Here is a 25,414-nt window from a genome sequence, read left to right on the forward strand (position 1 = left end):
GACAACAGCTTCTAACCTTGCTCTACCATTTTCAGTTGTCACTGAGTGCTGCTGCTGGGAATTGGGAGCCATTTCCACTGCAGGGACGTTTTTGGGTGGATGATGTGTGGAGTAAGGAGTGAGTACTGAATGAGGTGCAGCTGACACAGTGATTGCTGGTAAAGAGTGGGAGCCACCTCAGCTATTCCATGACTTGTGTGTAAAGACATCTGTCAGAGAAATGACGCAGACTTTCCAACCTTCCAGTGGAGCCTGTGGATAAACTGGGTACTGGCTTGCATCTGATCAACTCCATCTCCAAACATGCAACAGGAGAATTATCTCAGTGTGTTTCATCACCTGGGCAGCCCAGAGGAGATGTGTGGTGGTACAGCTGCAGGATTTTTGGGGAAATTAATAGTCAGTGTTATGCAGTTCAGATTTGGGGGGGTTATTTAATGGGACAGCAGTGCAGGGTTAACTGAGGCCTCATTTTTTCTGTTCTGGAAGATGCTTGAGAGTTTTGCTGACTGCACCTTGCTGAGGAGTTCAGGCTATATCAACCCCCACAAATTTTCTTGCAGTAAGTACAGTTGAAAAGTCTTGGTTTGCCAGAGTTCAGCAAAATCACATTCCATGGTATTTAATACTGTTTTAAACAAGGTGTCTGAACAGCAGCACACAAACCACTTGGGTGACTCAAATCAACAGCTTGTTGAGGTCAACAGCAAGATAAGTTGCAACCACTCCTTGATAAAAGGAGGGAAAATACGATAGCCCTCATGATTCATATTATAGAGGGCAGCTTTTGGGCCAAGTGTGCACGGAGAAGAAATATTGATGTTGCCTCACTGGCATTGGTGTAGTGTTAATAGGGTGTCGGCATTCAGTTTATGCTAAATATTTTATATATGTCTGATGACAAATGACAGTGGGAACAGACAGGGGAGGGGACAAGTGGAAAGCTAAGAAGCTAAGGAGGGTAAGAATCCATCTTTCCCAGGCTGCAGCTGATGCCAGACATTCAAAAGTTGCTTTCAATAGATCAAGCAAGGAAGTGTCATAGCTGATGTTGGTTATTTAAAATTTTATTTGCCTCTAATTTATTCTCATAAAAACACTCTAATCTATTTGGTTTAGTATTCAGACAGTACAGACTTCCTATATTATCACGAGTGATATTAGAGAAGCAGTACAAACCAAGCTACCTTAGCATGTAACCAAGCACAGGTGGAACTAAGCCCACCCACACTTGTAAAAACTAATTAACCTGCTTTCTTAGGCTTTCTAGTTAAAATGCAATACTCAGTTAATGGCTATAGTCACCAAACCATATAAATAAAATCTAACATGGTAAAACAGGAAGAGCTGAATGTGCAAGAGTCAAAGTAAAAATATGTAAGTAGACATTTTGCTAATTAGAGCAATCACCAGTTAACTGCATCTACGTTGTAACTGTCTCTTATAGGTGTGAGGTTTTCCTCTTCATTTCCAGTTAAAGTTCATCACTTTCATACAGTCCAGACTGCTCAGCCAAACGCTGAAACTCCCCTTCTGGTGAGAAAGCTTGTTTCACATCCAGTCCTCTTCCATTAAGTGCCAAATACTTGCTAAAAGTTGGTCGAACCCGTAACTGCTTTGGGGCTGGAAGTGGCTTATTTGCATGTGCTGGAAGAGAGAGAAAAGCCCTTTTCAGTGCCTTCCCAGAGTGTAGAGAGACCCATGGCAAAGCAACCCCATTGCTTTTTATCTGCAATATAAACCAGCAAGCCCTTGGGAAGAATTTAGCAGACAAACCCATATCTCAGGCACTAGAGATTTATATTCACTCTCTTGCTTGGTGTCAGGGAAATTGTAGTCTTTAAAAGTGCAAAAGAACATTCTACAGTGTCCTGCACTAAACAAAAGAGTTTTTCCCAGGTTAGTTACTTTTTGCCTAGGAAATAAATCCTCCCAGCAGTCTGAACTTCATGAGATTAATCTTGAGGGCCAGTTCTGATTATAAGATGCACTTTCTGTGGCACTGGGACCTGGAACTTACTTGCAACCTCTAGCCTGGCATGGCACGTGGCCACCCCTGCCCCGTTGACAGCAGACACAGTGTACCAGCCAGCATCCTTCTTGTTTGCATTATGGATCAGGAGGCAAATCCTTCCAGTATTGTCATGGAGCAAGCTGAAAAATGAAGATGTTAATGCCTAAGTGCTTTGGGGGGAAGGGGAGAAAGCAGTTTACATGCTGAGGAGCTGAGAAAGCCCCAGAACAATTCTTGCAGGGCACTGCACACTGCTCAGACATGAACATTTGTGGTAGTGCCACCAGTGATTCACATCTTGGCACCACGCAGGTGGGTCAGTGTGTAACCCCACACTGCACATTTCAGTCCCAAAGCTGTGGTTCTCCATAGGCATGGAGAATATGGGCATCTACTCCTGCTGGTGCTCAGAGGGGCACCTGGGCACAGCTCTCTCCCTCTGTGCCCTCAAAACAAGGCTCTCAGCACCGTGCCTGGCCAGCACACGGGCCTGTGCCTCGTGTCACATATGAGGGGCAGATCCAGCTTTCCAGCCTGCTGCTTTTAGAGACCAGCCCATTTACATCTGATTTGGCAAATACTGGCTGTTGTTTTCTAACACACCAATGGCCAACTCATCAGTAGGATACCTTATTCGGTCTGTATTATATTGTACCATTTCGTTGTTTCTTTTCCAGTAAATCCGAGGTGTTGGGATGGCAGAGATCTGGCACTCCAGTCTGGCCGTATCTCCTTCAAAAACCTTTTTGCTTTGTGGCTTGAAAATGAAAGTTGGGGGCATGTGATGTTCTTTTGCTAAATTAAAGAGGAGAGATAAGGAGGAGTTACTGGAAGTGTGGAATGTTGATGTCATTCTTGTTTTTTAAGACTTCAGGATGCTAAATCCAGGAGGACATGTGTTCCTCATTGCATCTCTTAAGCCTGCAGGCAGTTCCCATGAGCATAAGGGTGTAGTAAACACAGTCCATTTTAGAAGAAGAGTAAATTAACATGTTATCAATCCTGGAAAATTAAGAACACCAATTAAATTAAATCCTGGACATCTCATTATATCTAAATGTCCTGATAGAAGTGGCTTGAAGAAATACAGCATCCTAGATGTAGTTACTAAAATAGTCTTGGAACAGGTAAGTTGAGTTTTATTGTTTGAGCCTGAATATGTGGAGTGCTATGTGGGAACTGACAGTGGTCAAATAAGAGATTTTTAGGCTTCAGGCACTAGCTTGAGCTTGTGAGAAAGTCAAGAACACAACTTTCTCACTCTGGCCTGGGAAATCATAAGGAGGAATCCAAACAGTCCTTAGAGAAGGAAAACAACCTTTGCAGGTGTTGTTTGTTCCTTGTTGTTTACTTGCAAGAAACAGTCAAGGAGTGTTGTTCCTGGCTGTCCAATGATGGTGATGTGTTAGTTTGATGACCAATGAGAGTTTTATCTTTTCAGACCTTCTCGGAACTGTCTATAAAAGAAGATCTGGAAGAATAAAAAGTGCTCTCCTTTTGCAACTAAAGCTAGAGAGTCTGTGTTGTCACTTTTGCCGTTCCTAATACAGTGTGACAGTGCTGCCTCTGCTTCTTGTTAGTTTAATTTCCTAAACACAGGGAGGAAAGCAGTAGAATGCTGAGACTTTCCCTGTGTGGCCAGGGAATTATCAGGGCTCTCAGTCTTACCAATTACTTCCACTTTTACTGTGAAAGATGCTTCTCCTGCGCGGTTGACAGCCACACATTCGTATGTGCCTGCATCAGCTGATTTGACTGCTTCAAAAATAAACGAGTGGAACCCCTTTTCTGACACTATCATTTTATGAAACTGATCCTGGTGAACCATCCTTCCATTCTGGTACCACATCACATCTGGAGTTGGGAGCCCACTAACCTGTGAGGGAGAGGAGAGCAGTGAAAAGTCAAACACCTTTAAGATAATAAAATCCCTCCAATACTACAGGGAGTTTGGTGCTGATAGGTGATCAAACCATGTTTCTACTGCAAAACTGGATAATGTTGCCAACATCACATTAATATTCAAAATGTGACATTGCACAGAAAGGCTCATGGAGCGCTGTGGAAAGATGAGCTTTAGCTACAAGACAGTAGATGTTGTTCCTGCAACCCCCTGTTGTTCCCTTCTTGTAGGTGGCTTTGATCAGGCCCAAGATGCTCACTGTGGGTTCAGCCTTTTGTTCCCACAGCTCTCACTGCAGCAATGCTGACACCCATAACTGATAATGCCTGTAAATAAGCTGTTCTGCAGACATGGCCCAGCTTCTCCACAGCATGCAGAAGTTTAGGCAACTCTGAGGAAGATGGCTAAAGGCCACGTGTAAGTCTGGCCAGAGTTTACTGTAGCAAAGAGATTGGCAGTCATTAGAAAAACCCAAACCTATGAGGGAGAGAAGGGTCTTTTCTTACCCCAGGGCTGGTACAGGTGCCATGAAATTGAAGGCTGTTCTTGAGTTTTGTTTCTCTTTAAGGCATTTCCTTGCTTGTCTGTTCCAGCAAAGGTACAGTTACCTCAGGGATGACTCATTAAAGGGAGGTGAGTCCTACACAGACCTTGCTGGACGTGTGTCCACTGAAGTAGTGGAGTCCCTGTGCAAAGCACAAGGTTCCCTGCCAAAATACCTTTTTTTCAGCAGGGCATTAATATTCATTCTTCACAAGAAGGTCTAGAGACATTCTGCAGTGGTCTATATTTACCTCTATTCATCTTTAATCACAAATTTTATGCAGCTAATTCCACTTATATTTTCCAGGGGAAATTGCTGAAATATTTAGCCATCTCCTGTTTCTTGGTTTCCATAGCCTGGAGAGACCCTGAACCATCTGCCTTTAATAAGCCAGAGCACTAAAGTGCAAAGGCACTGCAGAGACCTCTCTCCATGCCCCACACCCCAGGAGGGAATGGAATGGGAAGGGAGAGGGTGGCAATGGAATTGGAAGGGAGAGGTTGGCATTACTTTGAAGTCGAGCCTGCAGAACCGCCCCTCCTCAATCACTACATCTTCAGGCACTTGTGTAAAACGTGGCTGAAAAAACTTTTCCTGGATTGAGTCATGTCCACGATCATCGCCTCTTGAGGATGGTCTGCTCCTAGAAATGGGACAGGAACAGTTAATTGTGTAAAAGCTACTGTAGCACAAGTGACATCAAAACTCTGATTGCAGCTGGAGTCCCTTAACACGTTTAGGAATCCAGCACTACAGTTCTGGTTGGTTTTTCAGCTGTAAGTCATAACTTTTGATCAGCCACTTCTCTTGCTCAAGTTGTTAAATTCAACACAAAAGCATAACCTTCATTATGGCCTAATATCCAAAAGAATTGATGAGAAAGGCTGTGTTTCATTTTCATAACTTATATTCATTTAAATATTTCTATTTCTTTGACTAGAAATTAATCTTATGGAATACAAAGAATATTTTCCCAATCTGCATGGAGCTTTTAAACCTCTAATGCTATGCTTAGAATTCACTGGATTAGGATCACAGGCATCATCACCCATCCACACATGGTAGCATTTTAGTCAAAAGGGAGTGAATTTAATAATTACTAATTTATCAAAATTGATAAGTAGTGAGATTAAACCAACGTTGTCTAGGAATGTTTGAAATAAGATCTTGAAGAATAGCACAGCACAAGTTTTTGCTTTACCTTACATGTGTTGTAGGAACCTGCAGCCTGATGTTTTCTGCATTCTGGTGCTTAGGAAGAGAAATAGGAGAGGTGAGTTCACTTAGAACGATTTATCTGTAGACTGAATGAGAAGCCATTTTAAGTTCATATCATGACTGCTGCTTAAAAACAAAATTATTCTACTTCAGGAGTCATTGGGACAAGAGGTAGAGGAACTTGTATGAGGACCTGACACACTCTGTGTTCACCATAGGCTTTGCCATAGCAGGACTTCTCACTGCTGCCCAGGTGATGGGTGCAGCAGCTTTGTCTGGCACACAAAGTTTTCAGCCAGCCCATAACCTTTGTTAGAGAGGAGCAGGACTCCTGGCAATATCTAAACTGGGAGCTGAGTACAGAGTGTCCTTCTCCACAGCAGGAATAGAAGTGGAATTGCTGGCAAGAGCCTTGTATTGTGCCCACTTAAATATGGTACCAACAGCGATGGACACATGCTGAGCTGGAAAATACTTTTCTTTCTAGATCACAGCACCAGCTCAGCTCACTGACAACTCTGCAATCACATGACTAAATCTGCTAAAGTACCCAGGACTGATTCCTGTTAGGAGCCTGGATGTTTGGAAAATGCGACTGCGTTTGGTGCCAGCGACTTGTTTTAGCAGTGGAGTCAGAGAGAGCAAACGCTGCCTGGAAATTTCTGGAGTATTTGCATTGAGCCATTCCAATGTTTGGTTGGAGCTGTGGAACTTTTAAGCCTGGGTTTAAACTTCAAGCACACAGGTAGTTTTAAGTTCAGGGGAAATACTGCATGAATGAGCGTTTGGCTGGGCTGAGTTCAACATGGACTCCAAAGGCAATTGCCTGTATCTGCTCATTTACAAATTTGGTACAATAATTGCTTGTCCTGTGAATTGATGCTGTAGTGATGGAGTTGCTGATTATTCTAATGACCTGTTACATGGACTGAATTAAGTTTCTGAGGAATCAGGAGGCTGAATGAACCAGTGACTACAATATTTAAAAGTAAGACTGAACAATGGGAGTAAGATGTCCCAAACATAAGTCAATCTCTGCTTCCAGTGTTCTTTTTTTAAAGCAGCATTTCACACATGCTGAGAAGTTGTCAGTCATCCTGTTTTGACTGAATATTTCCTTGTTCTGTGCAAAAGATGAGGCTTCCCTTGCTCTCTGACATTCGTCATTTTCCCTTCTTTCCTGCTCTTACCAGGTGATTGTTGAGGAGAAATACCTCAAACTGTGTATTCCTCCTTTGCTGTCATCTTAAGTGTCTGTTCTATGCAGGAGTTTTGCTGGGGGCATTTTGGCAGGTGTGTGCCTGCTCCTGGCTCTCTGCTGCTTGCAGCAGGAGGGGTGTTTTCCTTCCTGCACAGCCCAGTGCCACAGCATGGACATTTCCACTAACTTTGAGCACAGAAGTGCCAAAGAGAGCTTCTAACTGGTCTGAATAACCAACCAATGATGCAAGTCTTCAACTAAAACACTTTGGAAAATGCCAGTAGTGATAGATTCTTGTCTATCAGCATGTGCACTGCTGAAATAACTGCTTTGCATTCTCTTAATGACTGCAGCCCCCTGGAAGGGCTTAAACCCAACCAATCCCAGCCCAAGGCCATGACCTCTTGAAGCCAATGCCACTTATTCCAAACAGTGACAGGTGTAAATCTTGCTGTCCTGGCCAAGCCTGCACTCAGGCTGTTGGGAGTGGGTACCTGGCTCCCTCATGGTGCTGCTCCCTGCCTGTCACAGGCACTGGGTACTGTGATGTGCAGCAGCTGTTGTAATTCCTCCTGGAGAGGTCATTCCTACAAATCAGCCACAGTAAGGGAATGGTGCCTCAGTTTTCCCCCTCTGCCATCACAGTGTGAAAACACCAAACCTCTGCCACGGAGAGCTCTGCCTTTGAGAGCCATCCCCTCACCTACACTGGTACCAAATAAACCCCATCTCTGTCCCGTCCAGGTACAAGCAGGCCACAGCACAAACACAGGAAATCCTTGCTCTAGAGACAGGTCCCCAGTTACCTGTGCATTCTGCATGTTGTCTTCACCCTGTGTGTCCAGCACAGAGGCAGCATTTACTGGTCCGAGCAGCCTGCGAGCCATTCTTTCTTCATAAGTCAATCGCTGAAAGCAGAGCGGAGAGGAATTCCAGTCAGAAGTCCATTTACTATTTCACATCAGCTTGTTAAGAGCACATTAATATGCCACAAATTCAGGATGTTGTCAACGGAAGCAAGAGCTGACCAGAAGCCCCACGTCTGGCCCAGAGGGTTTGCAGTCTGTGATGCCAACTGAAGTCAGCCTCAATATATACAGCACTGAAATGCATAAAAGATTAAACTGCCTGTTCATCAAAGCCTCCCTAATGCCATCTGTGGCCTTCCACTCCTCCTCTTTCTCTGCTGGGATTATTTATGGGTAGCTGATGGCATCATCCTCAGAAGCCAGAGTTAAGTCCCAGGGTACCTTTCTGTTAGGGCTGGGGAAACTTCCCAGGTCATTCAGCTGTGGAGCTGGAGGCATGATGGATGCTCCCAAAAAAGCAAGAGCCACACCAGAAGCAGGCACAGCTAAAGGGGAGCACCACTGCCCCTGAAAGCGGTGGGGAGGTTTATGCAGCACATCTGCAGGGTGAAATGCTGTGAGCTGTCTGGTGAGGAGGCAAGGACACATTTCGGGCATGACATAGTTCCAACAGTCTGGATCTGTGTGCCCTGTGTGACACACAGGGATAAAAATGGGAAGAGCTAAATTCAAGCTCAGTCAGTTGGGTTACATTAGAAAAGTATGTTAGTGCCCTGAGCACCAGAACACCTGAGACTTCACTGCCCACAAAGTTTAACTTGGGTTTGGATTTTGTGACACGAGGACAAGCTGTGACTGAATTTCTACTCTGTGCAGACACATGGTTCTACTGCTGGGTGGAGAAAGGTTTGGGATCCTTGTGGGACTTTTCTTTAGAAGAGAGCACAAGACCTTTAGCAAAACCTGCGAGAGCTGAATATCCCTGAGGTCCTTACGTGTGTATCAAGTGTGGCTGAGATTGGCCAGTTGGCTCAGACGTTGCTGGAGGACAAGGGGAGGAGGACACAGTGGTGATTGCATAAGCCTTATTTTTAGCCTGGCTTCCTATGGGAAGAAAAGCTGACTTGCTGTGACAAGCTTTCCTACAACACATAGGACATTCCTGTTTAGGGGCATATTCAGTCTGATTTGACCTATTTGTTTGCCCATTCAGTATTTAAAATTACATATATGACACAAACCTGTTCTCACTGATGATCATGAAAATACTTCTTTCTACTTCAGGGAAAAGAAGATGGAAACTTTAAACTCTGGGCTTTTACCAGTCTGCCTCCAATCAGCAGAAAGGTTCCCACATTAGAAACCTGCCTGCTTTAGCTTGCTGCAGTGGGCTTCCCTACTGGTAGCAAATTTTTCTCCCAGATTTTGATTTCTTGGTGAAGGGAATTCCATTGTGACCCTCTGCAGAATAAATAAATAAGTATGAAGACTAAGAAGCCTTCTTATAGGAGACAGGCTTTATGAAAAAGCTCATGTAATATCTTTCATTTATTGTTGTTCATATTAAAAAAATATTTACCCAATTTGCTGGTGGTCCCTAGAATGAACTTTCAAATGTTCCAATTTTTCCTCAGGCTCTAATGATTTTGAGATGTTTATTAACCCCAGTATTGAAAACCAGGTTGTAGTCATGTCTAGAGAACTGAGGCATCCTCCTTGGATTTTTAATTTTCTGAGGATCTGATGTTCCACAGGGTCCCCAGAAGAGAGTTCAAATTTGTGCCACAGCTCTAAACATATTCCTTTTTTCTTCACACTGAAAGAATATTCTGGTCATAAATGGCTTTTGCTGCCATAGGATCTGTTGAGGTTCTGAGTAAAGGTCTTTGGGCAGTGCTGCTCCTTCTGCTTTTAGCTCAGTTTGGAGCTCCAGCCTCTGGGGTAGTAGGAGCAGTCTCTGCACCCCTGCTTGCACTACTGAGAGTTCATTAATCCCTTACCTGGTTGCCATTCTGGAGAAGGCTGTCTTTGCATCGGAGTTTCTTTTCCAAGTCCTGAATGAGGGCCTCTTTTGTTCCTCGAATTTCTTGGTCTGATGTCTTTGGCGTAGAGTTGATGCTGGCTTGTTTGTTATACATGGGCTGTGAGTAACTACTCATGCAGGAAGAGAAAACAAAGTTATTCCCACAGGCCTGCTGGATTATTTACTGCAACTTCACAGAATGCACATGAAAATGTGAGCCTGTCTCCTAAAAACTGCAGTTCAAATGAACCCACAAAGCATCTGGGAGGTGAACAGGCCAAGTTGGATAACTGAGTATCAAAACCTTAAGGGGAAGAAGCATCATGGTGCAGCCAAGTCACTGAGTGTTCTCCCACAACACTTGTTCAGCATCCCTACATCCTGCAGAGGCCCCTCACAGCCTGACCCAGCAATCCACACAGGATACAACCAGCTCCTGGAGCTGGGTACGACATTTGATTCTGAAAGATGCTAGGTAAAGAGATGCATCAGAACAGGTTCAAAGGTCTGCCGGAGGTCACAGCACTCTGTGCTGACAGGCCCTAACCTGGTTTGTGACTTGCAGTGGGGCCTCCTATGCTGTGCTTGTGTTCAGAAATTATTTCTATTCCAAATCCTCTTCCTTCTGTTACTGGGGAATTTGTTCTGCTGACAAGACTAGAGTAGGAGGGTTATAATTCCAGAATACTCCCAGCCCAGCTTGGACATAATGCAAGTTATAACTTTAAAACTTTACTGATTTTCCCAACAGATTAATACATCTCATGTCCCTGTTTGCCCATTAGTAGTGTGATTGGGAAAATAATTCCTGAACTCATCGCATGACACAGGTAAGAGCAGCTTATATGAAAAGCATAGTGAAGCACCCAAACCCTTTGCAATGGAAACAAACAACCCCACACTACAAACACAAACCCCAGCAGTCACTCCAGCTGCGTCCCAAACTCCCCACACTCCTGCAGGACTTCAGGAAACATTCCCCAGTTAACCCACCCCATCTTACCTTTCCTCTTCCCTCAGTGCTGTGATTCAGAAAACAGAAGTATTCTGATTTCCTGAATGCAAACTGACACTTAAACCTGGTTTTATATCCAAGTCAGCAGGACCCCCTGCCCCTATCAACTTTCCAATATCTCACTTTGTGCATATTCTACCCTGACTTTCCCCAGGACCTCCAGTTGATATTGGCAGGAGTACAAGTTGGTGAGAAGGCAAGGCCTAGCTCCCTTTGAGATCTCACTGACCTTGGAAGATATTTGGATTGCAGCCCAAAGGCAAAATGATATAATACATATTCAGGAAAGAATTTAGTCTTTGGTCTGAAGGGGTAAAATTTTCAAGGGTCTGCCTTTCTTTTACATGTATGATTAATTAAAGGGGTATTGTAGGTGAGTTTAGATCCACATCATGATGTGCAACCTGACAATATTGCTGAGACTTGCTAGGACTCTCTAAGTTGTTTATGTGTGGAGAATACTACTGCTTTCCCCCTGTCTCCTTGTTCATTAGCCATGTTTTTGGAAAGAAATTAATTGGACTGGGCGCCTGTCTTCTGTTCTAAATAACCTTAAGAGATTTCTGTCAAATGAAATGAAACAATTCAAACCAGCTCCAGAAAACTCACACAGCAGCCTGTGACATGCCCACTGTACAGTTTAATTCCCACACAAGGGCAAGCACTCAGCCTCCTAACCCTACTCATGCCGAGTTCTGCCTTGAACACCAGCAGACAGTGGGAGCTGTGCCACCGGCTTCAGCCAGCCTGGTGCCTTCCCAGGGCACTGGGTATGGGATGGTGAGTTCTGGGGACAGGCCAGGCCACAGGGAAGCAGGGCAGGTTAGAAGCCAGTGGATACTTACTGAGGTTCCATGGGAGAAGGAGCTGGGCTGTTATAGTCAGGCTGCGAGGGGAGCACTGAGCACAGGAAGGCTGCAGGGGATTGGTTAGGCATGGGTAGAAGCCTCTGGCCAGATGATGAGCTAGCAGGAGACTGTGCAGATGCAGGTGTGATGGGATATGTGGATTCCTTAGGGGCACTACAGGAAGGAGAGGAGAGCGTGATTGAAGAGCTCAGCGATGACGAGGAGGAGAATTTCTGCCCGCTGGGGTTACGAGGCTGTATGAGGATGGAGGACTGTTTGATTTCTCTGCTTGACTCTGTAGAGGCTGCAGGTCCGGGAGGCTGCTGTTGCCCTTGACACACACTCTTAGACTGGATAAAGTGTTTTGGACGTTCGTAGTTAAACATGGTTGGTTGGCACATAGATAAAACGGATGGGAGAGTAGGGACACTCATAGGAGAGGTTTCACGGCTGTCCTGGGTTTTTGTTGGTGATAATTGGCTTTGGATAGGTGGCTGGTAAAAGCTAGGTGGTAGGCCACAAAAGTTTTCTTGGCTGGGCTCCTGGATAGAATGGAACCCTTGCCTTGCAGAATAGAGGCTTTCTTGGAGTGGATTTTCCCTTAAGGAAGACAATACAGATAAAATAAATTGTACGTCACAAGCTGAATCACAAAAATACTGTGTTCTGAGCAGTCATTAACAATCTAAATACTATGAAGTTAAAGTACAACTAAATTAAAGCCTGAACTTAAAGTTATGTAGGATTTGTTAGAACTGTCCCACAACTGTATGAACATTTTGGGTTATGATAACAAGCTATGCAGTCTGGCTCAAGTGCAATAACCACCATGCTTGTCTTATATGCTGGAGCTCAGTAAATTCTAAAGGAAATAGCAATCGTTTAACCACCTGCCTAAGTCTACAGATAAACACAGATACTACTGCTAAGCCAGGTAATTTCCCGTGTATCATCTTAACTAAAGATCCCTGGATCCTGCTGTTTTGTGCTCTGTCAAAATACTAAATCTACTATTCCCCAGAACCAGCTATCTCTGCCAAGAAATTTCTCATACCATAGGAAAGCACAAAAGTTTAACTTTCTTTTAAGTCTAAAACTAAACTTTTGAAACCAAATCTCCTGAATTCTCCTCTAATGGGTTTTGAATTCAGAGCTTCTAATATCCAGCTGAGAATTTGGATTAGAATGCCAAGGACTGTGTATCTCTGTTTGAGGTGATTTCCTGAGATTTGTTATTAAGGCTGCTAATTGCCAGAATGACATGAGCTGCAAGATGGGGTAGAGCAAGCTAAGCTGCTCAGAGTCCTGCATTTATTTTGCAGGTGTTTGATATCAAAACCTGGGAAAGTTTCATAGAGCAAGCTTTTTAAAATGGACAAACTGCTTCAGCTCCAGGATAAATAAATAATCCCCCTAAATAAACATAAAGCCACTAATAAAAAAATTTTTAAAAAAATTAAAAAAAAAAAAAAGAGAGAATACAAATCCTCACAGTTACATGTGCTGGAAAAAATGGTAATCTTGCCCCACTGAGATCAGCTGTTTCACTGCTATATATACCCGGAATATTGTATTCCTCTCGTTGGAGAGCCTGGAGAAGGGCTCCAAGAGGTCATAAATTCCCATGGGGGGAAATAACTGGAGAAGTTGCTCTGATATTAAAGACTCAAGGCTTTAATTTCTTAAAGATAACCATCAATATTAGTTGTGAATTAGCTGTAAGTAAACAGAAGCCTAATAGTAAAAATTCCCTAACTTTTCCCTTGTCATACTCTTGGAATTTGAAGCTGGCTCAAATTCATGGACCATGTTCACACTAAGTCCTCATTCACTGGTGCAGAAAACTCATTAAGTCTAGTATTCATCCCATTTTTATATCACTACCTGTGCACGGATTTGTACATTCACTGTACCACAGGCTGTGGACAGCCACCAGCATTTACTTTGCTTTCTAGAACACTGCACTTAACCAAGCTCAGATGCGCAGCGTCACTTCTCACAGCAAGGGATAAGCCATGTTCTCATCAAATCATTCCACCTTGATTTGGGAGGGAAAAAAATAAATACGAAGAGACATTTGACCTTACAAGATGAAAACAGTAGGTAATAACAGAGACAGTTTGCCTGTTTAAAAACAAACCCACGTTTTTGGCTCTGCTGCCTCCCACGTTCCCTCTGACACCGCCACACCCTCCAGGTACGGTGTCACCTCAGCATTCCCTGCTCGCTGCAGCCCCTCACGCCACCTCCCTATCCAGCTTCCAAGTGAAAAGCGACGTGGAAAAACCCCGAACAAGCACCTTACCTACAGCCTAGGGGTTGTCACCTGGGCCGCGGGCGGTATTTTGGGAAGGCGATTCACTGACCCGGGCTGTCATAGCCGCCCTCTGCGCGGCGGTACGAGACCGGAGGCTTTAATGTGCTGCCAGCGGTGACACCGCGGGCCCGGCCTGGCCCCGGCGCCCGCGCTGTCACAATAAGAGTCTCGGCAGCGCGGCCTGCCCGGACCCTGCGTGAGGGCCGGCACTTGGGCAGCTGCCCGCGGCCAGCGCTGGGGCCGCCCGGCTCTCGGAGCTGCTGCTCTCGAGGGTGCTGCTGCTTTGGAGCGGCCAGCCCGGCTCTGTCCCCGGCTCTGTCCCCGGCTCTGTCCCCGGCTCTGCCCCGGGGCGCTGGGGTGGCGGTGGGCACAGCCCTGGCCCCGGCTCAGCGCTGCCGCTCCCGGGAGCGTCCCCGGGCACAGCAGAAGGGGGTAGAACTGAAGAAGTCTCCAGCTTTTGAAAAAGCAGGTGTTGTGCCCACAGCACCGTCAGGGAGCAGCGAGCAAGGACCGCTACAATATGCTTGAACGTCCCTAAATCTCGTTTTTCTTATCCCAAGGAAATTCTCACCCAGAGAAGCTGTCACTGACCCATCCCCAGTGTTCAAGGCCACGTTGGATGGGGCCCTGAGCAACCTGGTCTAGTGAAAGGTGTTCCTGCCTATGGCAGAAAAAAGGTCATCTCTTTTCTTCCCAGCCCAAACCATTCCGTGGTTCTGAATTCCTAGTTTAATTCATTTACTCATTGTTCGTAGCTAATTGCCTCTGTAGTGATAAAACTCTGGTACTGATTTTAAGGCTGTGCGCTTAAAAGCAAGAGATACTTTAGAGCCAGGTTTAAAGGTGATTTAAATCCCTCCAGCCGCAGACCTGAGAGAGCCCTTCCTCGCCCCACACAGCCCGCTCCCGCACGGAGCTCGGTCAGGAGCAGCGGCACTGCTCAGGGATGTGTCTGAAACTGATGTGAGTCATAAACTGAGCAACAAAACGAGCCTTCTGGAAAGCAGATGATAAAAATACTGTAAATATTAACGTTTTGCTGTTTGTTATTACAGCTATTTACATGGATGGAAAAAAATGCAGCTGTGGTGTTTTCACGAGAGCAGCAGCAGAACCTGCTGGCAGGTTAGGTGATTCGTATCCCTTTAATCACCAGCTTCAATGCCTAATTACATCTTAAATTAACATTATAGTGTTTTAAATATCTTAATTATACTTTGGCAACCCTCGCCTATTGTTTAAAATCACCCCAAGCCTGGAAGTACCGCAGCTGGGCTGTGTGTGGGCTCCCAGCTGCTCCCATCTCCCTTCTCTGTGCCCGTGACTCTGTCAGCATAGCATCTTCAAGAGGTTAATCCACCTCCAGTGTTTGTATTTAAGCATCGCCCCATCGCTTGCGAACTAAAACTGCAGAGCGGGTGTTAATTGAGTGCTAATTTATATAAATTCCTCGCATGAAAGTGATTAAGGGAGGGAGTGCGTCCCTAGTTGTTGGAGAGATTATTTGCTTTTTACGTTAAAAAAAAGAAAACAAAAAGTAAAGTAATTAAAAAGAGGTGGTTTGTACAGAAAGAGGCAAGCACTTGAAGAAAAAAAGTACCTAGATCATATCATTGCCCTGCAGGAACCTGTGAGCACGGTAAAGGTCAGGCTTCTGCTCAGACAGGCTCCCTGGCTTCCCATCAAGCTCAACTTCGTGCTAAAGTTGTCTGTAAGGCATCAATTTAAGGACAGTTTTATACACTTAAAAGACTGGGCACAATCGGAACAGCTTGTGTGAAAGAGAAGGAACAGAAAAATGTGACATCCAAAAGGTAGGAAAAAAGGTGAAAGAACTGGAAGCTGAACTGATGAAGGCAGAGGAATAAATCTCATCTCCTGTGCCAAGTAACTTAATAGTGCTGTGACCAGCACTGCGAGGTGTTGGAAATCAGCTTTTCTGCCCTGCTTCAGTTTACTCTCTAAGAATGGTGCCCTGCTGTTTCTGATTGGGTTCTTTCTCCTCATTGCTTGAGTCATATAGCAAAAAATATATAGAAAGAGTTAAGGATCTGTTGCTTATTAATTAAGATACTTAAAAGCTACCTAAAATACCTGGCAGTATATTAGTGACTGAAGCCTCTTTTGCTTTGATTGAGTTTCTTTAATGAAGTTAATGATCAAAAATGGTTTTATTCTACTTCTTCAGGGCTGTTGAGGACACTGTAAGCTGCAGGTATAAAGGGCTCAGAAGGGAGTAGCTAGTAGTGACAGCCTTGTTGAATTGCATTTTCTTGCTTTTGTGGAGTGCCTGTTGCTAGGCAGTAATTGGGAGAATATGGGTACAAGAATTTAATTCACTTTAGAGCTATTCCCAGTAATGGCTTTGTTCTGTCATTACTGCATTTGTTGGTATTTGCCATTGGTAATACACTTGCAACCACATACAGTACATGAGGGAATTATATGCTAAATCTGACTAACAAGACAGTTATTTCACAGGCAGCCATTAGCCATGATTGCTGAGTTTGAGGTAACAGCAATATTTACAATGCTGAGTCACATTCATAATGATGTTTCAAAACACCTGGCAGTATGTCTGTGGGATTTAAAGGTATTTAAATTCTCATAGATGAGTATATCTGAAAATTTTAATGGTTTCTCTCTGTATTTTGAGATGTGTCTAAAGTCTAGTCTAGTTAATGCTTTTTGTTTGCATTTATATATATATATATATATATATACATATATAACCTACATTTTTAAAAGCCATTACATAGCTGATTTTGGTGGCGTCGTAAATCCCTTTATGCATTAGGGTCTGCTTAGGGTCCCAGCTGATTTTACTAGAGTGAGCCTGGATTTCATAGAAGGGCTTGAAGCCAAACTGAGAGCTTCCTCTTAATGATCTGCATGCTGGTTATAGAAGCATACCCATTTTTACTCAGTGATTTAGCAAAAAAGTAACTCTCCTGCATGGAGATATCTATATTGAAATATGATCTCTCCCATGGTAAAATTCGAAGGAGGGTGTTCAGAATAGTAAAAATAACTGGTTTAGTTAAAATGGTTGAGTACATCCAAAAATAATCTGTAAGCCAGTGAATGCTTTCTGTCAGGGACAGCCGTTTCCACACTGAAACAGGATCACTGCAGCTGCAGGCTGGCACTCAGCTGGGAGAGCAGGCACACGTCTGCTGCCACGTAGCTCTCACTGTCACTAACAGGACTGAGGGAATCCTCTGCTGGGCTTGGATGGCTGAACTGTCACCATTCGAGGTCATTATTAGGTCTATAAAGCCCTGATAAGCCCTCCAGAAAAGGAGATGACATCACCAATCTATGCATTCTAACCTGTTTTGTTTCTCTGGATCAATCAAAATGCGCTAAGTATATAGCAACTTGAGAGCTGCATTTGGGATGGAAATTGGATCAAGTCTTGTTATAAAATGGAATACTTTATTACTGGGGGAGAATCTCCATCTCCTGAGTGGGGAGTGTCCCTACCATGGCACGGGGCAGTTTTTCTTCTATCCGATGGGTCACTGGTTCAATGCTTTTCCTCCACAGAGTGCTTTGCAGGTCCTGTCTGCACCATGCTTACAAGATCTTGAGTTTTATTGCTGTCTTTCAGAGTAGGAAACAGAAACATGAGGTGATGCCACTTGGCCAAGGCCACCAAGGAAGGTGGCAAGGTACAACAGAATTGTACCTTGAGATTTCTCAGGTACTGTGATCTTTGCCTCATTTTCTGCTGTGGAGCCAAAGGTCTCCTAGAGGACATTATTTGGGGTGATGGTTTTAAGTTATTCACAGGTAGACATTCCTGCAAATGACATCACGCCCTTCCCTGATGCTTTAGGTGTTTACACACTTGGTCAAATGGAGCCTGTGCTGTGACCTGCCAGGCTGGTGCTGCACATTGTCATTGTCACCCAGGCAAACAGTTCAGGCATATGATCCCTGTCAGGGTAAGGGGCACCGGAGTGTGCAGCTGGGATCACTGGACTGTTCATTCCTTAAGTGCTGTAAAAAGCTGACCCAGGGATGTAATTGTTTCTCTGTCTTACCGCAGAGGCGAAGCCTGAGGTGAATTTTCATAAACTCCATGGAAGTCTTCAGCTTGGCTCTTGGAGTTCTTCTGACCAAAGCTTGTGGCTGCTGCTCGGGTGCCCAGCCCAGGGCTCTCTGGGCTGTAGGATGGCAGAGCAGCTGCCCCACGGTCCTTGGCTCCTGCCTGGCTGTTCCTGGGGAGGGTGGGCTTCTTCAAGGTGACCTGCACAGCTGGCCTGGGGGCAGCACCTCCAAAGCTTTCCAGCTCTTTAGCTCCTGGAAGTAGAATTGTCCCCATGTCAGGCAGGAAGCAGTGGTGGCTCACCAGTATAGCACTGCAATAACAGGGGATGGGAAACTGGAATGTGAGCAGGTGGATGAGGCTCATTCTGCTCTGCACAGACTGAAACCTGCCCAGCTGCATAAGCCAAACCTGACTTCTGGCCAGGGCTGGTCAGCTCTGGGTACATGCCAGGTGCTGTTCTGGTTGCAGATGGCTTCCAGCATGAACCAAACAGGTCAGGTAGTACCATAAACAAGATATAGACACAGCCAATATGTTGGGCCAAGAACCCCAGAAGGATGAAGCTCAAGGATGAGACTCCTCTGAGAGAGGGAACAGCATCTCCACCTTGTCATCTTTGACCCAGGGAGAAGAGGGACCAAAAGTATAAACACAGAACAACTTGCATCCAGCTTTGAGAGGTACCCAAGCAGACTGCATTTTTGGGACTTTTCTCTTCTCTTGAGCCTACAAAATTGTTTGTAGGCTTGGGAAATATCTGTGATTCTGTCTGATGTTGAGCAGCAGCAAATTCTTGTGTGCTTAGTTGCTCAACACAGAAATTCATATGCTTACCTGGGGAAACAGAGAGATGTGCACTGGATGCTGCAGACCCAAATTCATTTTCAGCAACACATTTAAATATTCCAGAGTCTTCTGGAAAAGCTTCTGTAATAACCAGGGTGCAGACTTCCTCTGAAATAAGAGATTCAGGCATAATGTTGTACCACAGGAGGCAAATGTTAACCTGTAGGAACTGCTCTTTTCATGACTCTACTTAGTGATGGGGATTGGCACTAATAAAGTGCAAAAAAGTGATGTAGAGAGCATAGGAAGTCAAGGAGTTTAGAAGGAGCAAGATTAAAGAAGACTCCTTCTGTGACATTAATGAAACACAACACATTTTTTGTGGTGGGTGTTTTGTTTGTTTGTTTTTTGTTGGTTTTGTTTTGGGTTTGGTTTTTTTTTGTATTTTTTTTTTCTGAATTCTATCTTTTCTTGCACAAATTTAAAAGATTATAGGTCAGAATGGTTGACATGCTTTCTCTTAGCACAAGGTTCTCTTCATTGGCTGAATGTAAAAAGATTTCCCAACTTTTCCCAAGTGTTGTGGGAAAAAACAAGGCCTTTTGGGTGCCTGCAGCAAAATCAAGAACTTGAAAGCTCTTGGCCTGACTGACTATTGTCTTCTGGCTAACTTTGGACGTTATTGTTTCATTTTGGATGAGGTGGGAAGTACTGAGTGTGGTGAGGAGTCTAACAAAAAATGCACAGTGTACTTACCAGGAACTGCTGAAGAACAAGCCTCTGCTCAAGATAAGAGAGAAAGAATTTAAATTATTATAATGTCAGAATGGAAAAAACCAAACTCTTCAGCCCTCACTCCCTTTCCCACCTCAGTTGTCACCCTGGTTACAAGGGAACCATCTCCCTTTCTGTCCATCACAAGGAATAGTATCTGGATAGGGAAAGCTCAGGTGTGGTGGGGAAACCTAGTGGTACAAACACCTCTCCATTGAGGTGATGCACAAAGAGCTCTACTGACTTTGGAGTTGGTTGCTGTGGGTTTGGGCCTCTGGAGCTCTGACTGCATGCCTGGGAGTATAAGAAATTGTTTGAAATAAGGTCATGCTTTTTTTCCCCATAGCTCATCAGTAGTTCTGGTATATGGTGACAATGCCTCCATGGCTCAGTAGGGCTGTCATTAATAACTAACAGCCTGGAATCTCCCCTGTTGTGCCTGACCCACTCATGCACTGCCAGAGGAAGTGCAGACTGTGCAGCAGCCTGGGTCATCTGATACTGTAAACTTAACTCTGCTTCCATGAATGATCTGATTTTTATAGCAGTTCTCATTCCTGTCTTATCCCTGTCCCCAGAAAAATCTGTACATCAAGTGCAGCAACACCTACTTTTCCGCAGTATTCGGAAATCAGCAGAATCCACAATCTGATCATATTCCCTGTACCAGTGAACCTGCAGGGTGGGTGTGGAGTGAATGCGACACTCAAATACCACCAACTGACCCTTGGTAGCTCTTATGTTTTGTAGACCCTGGAGGAGAAAATATTTGTGTTAAATGTCTTATCTAAGTATTTCCCCATTGGAGCATTTATTAAGAAATGTTACACACTTTGGTGAGGAAGATGGTCTTGCTTGTACTTACAATAATTGTTTGAATGCTAAATGCAGTTGCAGTGGGTTGTGAGTGGAAGTTTTTTCACCAGAAGGCCAGTGCTCATTAAAGCCTTGCTTGTGCATTTAAATAAAGATACAAATGCAGGAAAAACATCTATTTCACTGGATGCAATGTAATAAGGGCAGTTACAATGTGAGATTTCCACTTCAGCCTCCTTTGCAGGAAATAAATGAGATGAATTCCTATAAGTGGTTCTGTCTGTCTGGATCGTTTACCAATTAAGATATTAGTTTGATAGCATAGCTAAGAAAGTATGCTGGCTTTTTTGAATTGTAAATGAACCAATGTTCCAGCCTAGAAATACCTTCTGATGGAAGAAAAAAATGCAAAGTCTAGTGCTGGTAGTTGCAGGACAAGCTGTGTTGTTCAGACAACTTATGGTCTTTACCTTTGTAAACACAGGTGTGGTTCCATAGGCAGACCCAGCCAGGCTCAGAGAGGGACTCTGCATCTAGATGGCAAAGAGAAGAGATTTTTATAGATTGAGTTTTTCACATGCAGAAACCTGGCTGTGTTGCTGGCACTTTACTTTGAAGAAGATTCAGAGTGTTTTATCTGCTGTTCATGCTCTGGGCTAGTAAATACCACATGGAGAGTCTCCTCCACTCAGGTGCTTCAAGAGGAAACAACTCCCTGGCCTGCAGACGCCAAGTTAGTGGGAAGAGGAGCTGATAACCTGTAAATGTTGCTTGGAGCTTTAAGCCAATTACTTGCTCACATCTTGCAGTCTTTATGTAAAGATCAGTGCTGCTGCCAGTAGCTGTCCCCTTCTACAGAGATTCTGACCTGGTTTAGCTGATCCCAGGTCTGGCATTCCCTGGCTCGTGTCATGTCTGTGGTTGTTACAGTGAGGCTGCATGTACAGAAATGAGCAGGATTTTTTTCTACTCTCTCCTGATATCATGCGTTAAGGCTCAGCTGTCACAGAAGTTGTAAGGCCAGTTAAGTCTCTGTAGAGCAAGAAAGGCAGTTTTGAGATGGTCAAATATTTGCAGTGAAAGATATGTCCTTATTCCACAGTGAAGTGTTGATGGGCACTCATCTGTCTCATTTAGCTTTGGAACTATGTGCATTGCATATAAATGTGCAACTGAAGTGTTTGGGTTTGTTTTGCTGTGACACTAGCCTTTTTTTTATAACCTTATTTTTGAAATAACCCATGTTTTCATCTCTTTCCTTCCCAGCCTGGCTTAGGATGTGAATCTGTCCCTAGGTGTTCTGACTTCTCCAGCCCTTGGCCACTAAAGTGCTGTAGACCAGCTCTCTGTTCTGAAGTGAATCTTTGAAGCATAGCCCCTTGGTGGTAGCCCCTTGGGCATTTCCGGCCCTGTCACCTGCTCCATCAATTATTGGCAATTCTGACTAGGAAATGTTCCAAGCCAGAAAGCTTAGGGTCCAGACCTTGATGTTCATGCTGACCCTCGACTCTTAGACACTTGCTGAAGATGAGCCTGAGCTGATCCTTGTAAAATATTTCTAGAATGTTACAAATAATAATTTAAAACATGTGTAACCCGCTCTTTGAGTGTCAGTAGATAAGACTGAATTAAAGTGTTGTAACTCTAGTGAACTGAATGGTTGTAAGAGACTGCACTGGCTGAGGAGCCAATGGACAGAAAAACACTGGTGGCTCTCTGCTTTTACCTAGTGTGTGGGAAAAAATAAACAGGGCAGGATGGAGACAGGGGCTTTAGGAGGCTGAGTATACTTGATCCAATAATATTTACACTTACTGTGACATTCCTCTGGCCCCGACAGGATGCTGAGACTTGAAGGAGACTTAGCCTTTGGATTTACCCTAAGAACCTGGAGAGACAAACATAAAGCAGTGTGTGTTTAGAACTATCTCCTTTTCCTTACAACACAACCATGACTGTTTTGTGAACTGCAGGCTGGGGTCACACAGAGGTGCCAGAGGAAATAGAAGCACCCTGAGCATTTGAGAGTAGTTCAGGTCACCTCCAGAACACAGAGACACTTTAAGAAGATTATTGATACAAACCTCTATAAAAGACCCAAGTTAGATGTGAAACCTGGCTTCATGCTGGAACTAGGGTTTTCCTGTATTTGGATGGGAAAGTCTAAAAAAACCCTTGTTACTTTAGTGAAAATGAAACTGAAATCTCAGCTGCTAGGTTCCTCTGCATAAAGACTGCAGCATACTGGATTGACAGAGAAAAAGTAGTTATTGAGATCTTAATTGCTCACCATGGTAATTAAATGTTTACAGGTTTCGTCTTTGCTTCCCTTTTGCTATAGCAAGAGGGATTGCTCTTGCTGGTGTACCACAGGATGCCAACTCTACTTCTCCTGGGGCCACCTGCACCAGGACAGAGGCCAGCCTTGACAAACACCCCACAGGAACAGCAGCAGTGCTGTTGTCACACACTCTACTTCTGGAGTGAGCCTTAGAACTGTGCCTCTGGTGAGGGATAGCAGCACGTGTGACACATGGTGACAGTGCTCCTGTGCCTGTGTGCCTACAGCTGTGGGGCAGGAATGGAGCCTGGTTTGTCAGCCAGGAGAAGACACGGAAATGCCTGAACTGGCATTCTGCTGGCTGCAGGAGCTATGGAGGTCCCCTGCTGCTCTCTGCTGTGATACAATCCTTGTGAGCAGAAGCAGGCCCTGGGATTTGCATTCCCCATCCATTAGGGCAGCTTCAACCCTCTCCTGCTCTTGGCACCTTTGGCATCAAATTTGATGTTGCCTGGTAGCTGATGTCGTGTACAGCCCTGTGTCTGTGCCTGAGCCTGTGGATGTGCAGACAGCACCTGAAGGTGTTGGCAGATATTTGCAGTGCTGCTGTTTGCTGTTGAATGCTCAGTTGCTAAGGTCACTGTAGTGTTCCCATGTGAGCTCCTTGCCTGAACCACTGCCTGTGTGGCAGTTCTCCTTTGTGTTTGCCATCTGTGGAGAACCAGATGTGAGATATGAAGTTTGGCACCTAACTCTCGTTCAGGTTGCAGCTGTTTTCTGGCACCCTGACAGTGCTCTAAGTCAGAAGAGTGTGGGTGTTTCTTCAGGGTTTGGATCTTACCCGTGTTGATTTCACATGGTAGAGTTTGGCACTTAGAGCATTTGTTAGATGTTACGTAGAGTAACTGCAAATTGGAGATCTTTTAGCTGACAGTCACCCTGTCTGGGAGTCATATTGGTGGAGTTACAGATGGGTAGCTGTGTAGACACAGAGACACCTCAGCAGAGTGGGATTTAGTTACCTTGAAGAGGTCAGTAGGCTACAAATAACACATAAAATAAAATCAATGTATGTGCCTGAATTCCTCAGAGGCTTTGCATAACTCTTTGGTGCAAATAATTTACTTGAGATCTGTTTTCTTTCTCTTCTGCTTTCCGGCACTCTCCAAGAGTGACACCCAATTACCGTGATGGATATTTTGCAGTCTGGTTGGATTTGCCTGGTTAAAATAAGAACATATCCCTGTGTGTCTCATTCACACCTGCAGTGTGTGACTGAGCCCTGAAGGCCCCAGACACAGTTACCCATGGACTTGGACCACCCATGGCCTTCATATTTCTAGCTGTTGCTCTTGATTTATAAATGTCTCTCAAGTAGTTCAAGGATGGCTCCTGTCCAAGGTTATATCATGAGGCCATCAGCAGGACTGTGCTGTGATGCAAGAACTGTTGGATAATCCCAAAGCCTTGGATGTGGGAGCCGGGCCTGGGAAGCCAATGTTTTTGAGTTGCCCTGAGTTCCCACTGCAAACCAATCCTGGCTGGACTCCACCACATATTCCTGTGGTGCTGGTTACAGTGCTGCCTTCTAGTCTATCAGGTAACAGTTGGTATAGTCAGTTTTCAGGACCTGGAATATTTGATTATTTGGGTTTTTCTGTTTTGTCTCCAAAGTCAAAGGGTGATGAAAACTCAGATGTGTTCAGATTATGAAAGGAGTTCCTGGACTGATATATCTGCTATAAAGAGTGTCCCATGCGCCTGAGACACCATTAACAAAAGTGGATTGGAGGATCATTGCCCCTTCTTTTTCTGGACAACAAAAGACTTCATTATCCTTAGAACTGCCATCACTCTTCATGTTCCACTCTGTTTCCAAAGCCATGATCAGTCTGGATTCACACAAGACGTGCACAGAAACAGAGGCCACCGAGGTTGCCCTGTGCAGTGGTCAGAGTGAACTGTGGCCATCTGTGGCTTAGGACCACAGCACAGTGAGGTGCTGCAAGACACACTCTATCTGGAGTGAGGAGCAAGGTCTTGGAGTGATGTTGCTCTACTGAACTGAATAAGAGCAGCTCCTGACAGGTTTCCAGTATGATGAAAGAGGCACTGAACTTTAGCACTAAGCAGGAATAGCACCAGCTTATGAATTTGTGCTCAAGAGAGTTACTCAGTTGCATGGCATTAGTTCCTCGATGTGATGATTGCTGCTAAGACCTCCTGACGTGGCAGAGACCATGGCCAAGGGATGGTGGCTGTCAGGGTTGCAAGTGTGCCTGGCCTGATGCCCTGTGACACACCAGGCAGTCAGTGTTCCCACAGTAAATGCAGGCAGCTCTATGTGGGCTGCTGCAGCTGTCTGTGCTTGAGAAAGGCTGGGTTAACCTCTCATCAGATCAGATCCACTCGCTCAGCTGAGTGAAGACCCCATCACTGGGAATTCTGATTGTTCTTGGCTGCTGTAGGTGTCTACAAAAAAGCAGAAGCCATCCTTGAAATCCACGTTGCTGGCAGCACCTCTGTCTGTAGACACATCCTTCACACACATGGTTCACATTAGATGCTCTGTTCTCACCTCCTCTTGTGTGGTCCTTCTATTTCACAGTTTGCTTCTCATGAGTGTGTTGGATGCTCTCACAGTTAATATTAGATTTAGGTAAAGGAGAGTTCATGGGAACAGATAAAAGGCTTATGAGCTTCAGCACTGGGTCACTGCTTTAGTCTGAATTCCCTGGTTTTGATTGAGACCTAATGACCTTAGGGCTAGGATATTTAGTAAACCAGGAGAGTTTCAAGCCTGCTGAA

General features: G+C 44.6%; 1 protein-coding gene across 4 annotated transcripts; it reads right to left on the minus strand.

The window, feature by feature from the left end:
* Window positions 1-1,051: 1,051 nt before the first annotated feature.
* On the minus strand, window positions 1,052-14,036 carry MYOT (myotilin). 4 transcript variants are annotated; one of them, XM_014253242.2, is made up of 11 exons: window positions 13,881-14,031; window positions 13,460-13,613; window positions 11,573-12,175; window positions 9,690-9,840; window positions 7,687-7,788; window positions 5,663-5,712; window positions 4,972-5,104; window positions 3,683-3,890; window positions 2,644-2,809; window positions 2,021-2,154; window positions 1,052-1,647 (listed from the first exon to the last, which is right to left on the minus strand). In XM_014253242.2, the coding sequence occupies exons 2-11, from the start codon at window positions 13,477-13,479 to the stop codon at window positions 1,475-1,477; spliced, it is 1,740 nt and encodes a 579-aa protein (XP_014108717.1). In that variant the 5' UTR covers window positions 13,480-13,613; window positions 13,881-14,031; the 3' UTR covers window positions 1,052-1,474. The 4 variants fall into 4 exon arrangements, with proteins under 4 accessions (XP_014108717.1, XP_014108718.1, XP_014108719.1 ...); XM_014253243.2 differs by lacking the exon at window positions 13,460-13,613 and having other exon boundaries at window positions 13,881-14,033; XM_014253244.2 differs by lacking the exon at window positions 13,460-13,613 and having other exon boundaries at window positions 11,573-11,749; window positions 13,881-14,022.
* Between the last annotated feature and the right edge of the window lie 11,378 nt (window positions 14,037-25,414).

The sequence above is a fragment of the Pseudopodoces humilis genome, chromosome 17 (genome assembly GCF_049639895.1).
Source record: "Pseudopodoces humilis isolate 2021_Gansu_Grassland_sample_001 chromosome 17, ASM4963989v1, whole genome shotgun sequence".
NCBI lineage: Eukaryota > Metazoa > Chordata > Aves > Passeriformes > Paridae > Pseudopodoces > Pseudopodoces humilis.

Excerpts from the sequence above, each read along its gene's own strand:
- MYOT (XM_014253242.2), bottom strand. The coding sequence starts at position 13,479 with ATGTACAAATCCGTGCACAG. Across the intron at positions 5,105-5,662 it reads GTTCCTACAACACATGTAAG|GAGCAGACCATCCTCAAGAG; the intron begins GTAAAGCAAAAA and ends TCCCATTTCTAG. Across the intron at positions 3,891-4,971 it reads TCTGCAGGCTCGACTTCAAA|GTTAGTGGGCTCCCAACTCC; the intron begins GTAATGCCAACC and ends TCTCCCTCACAG.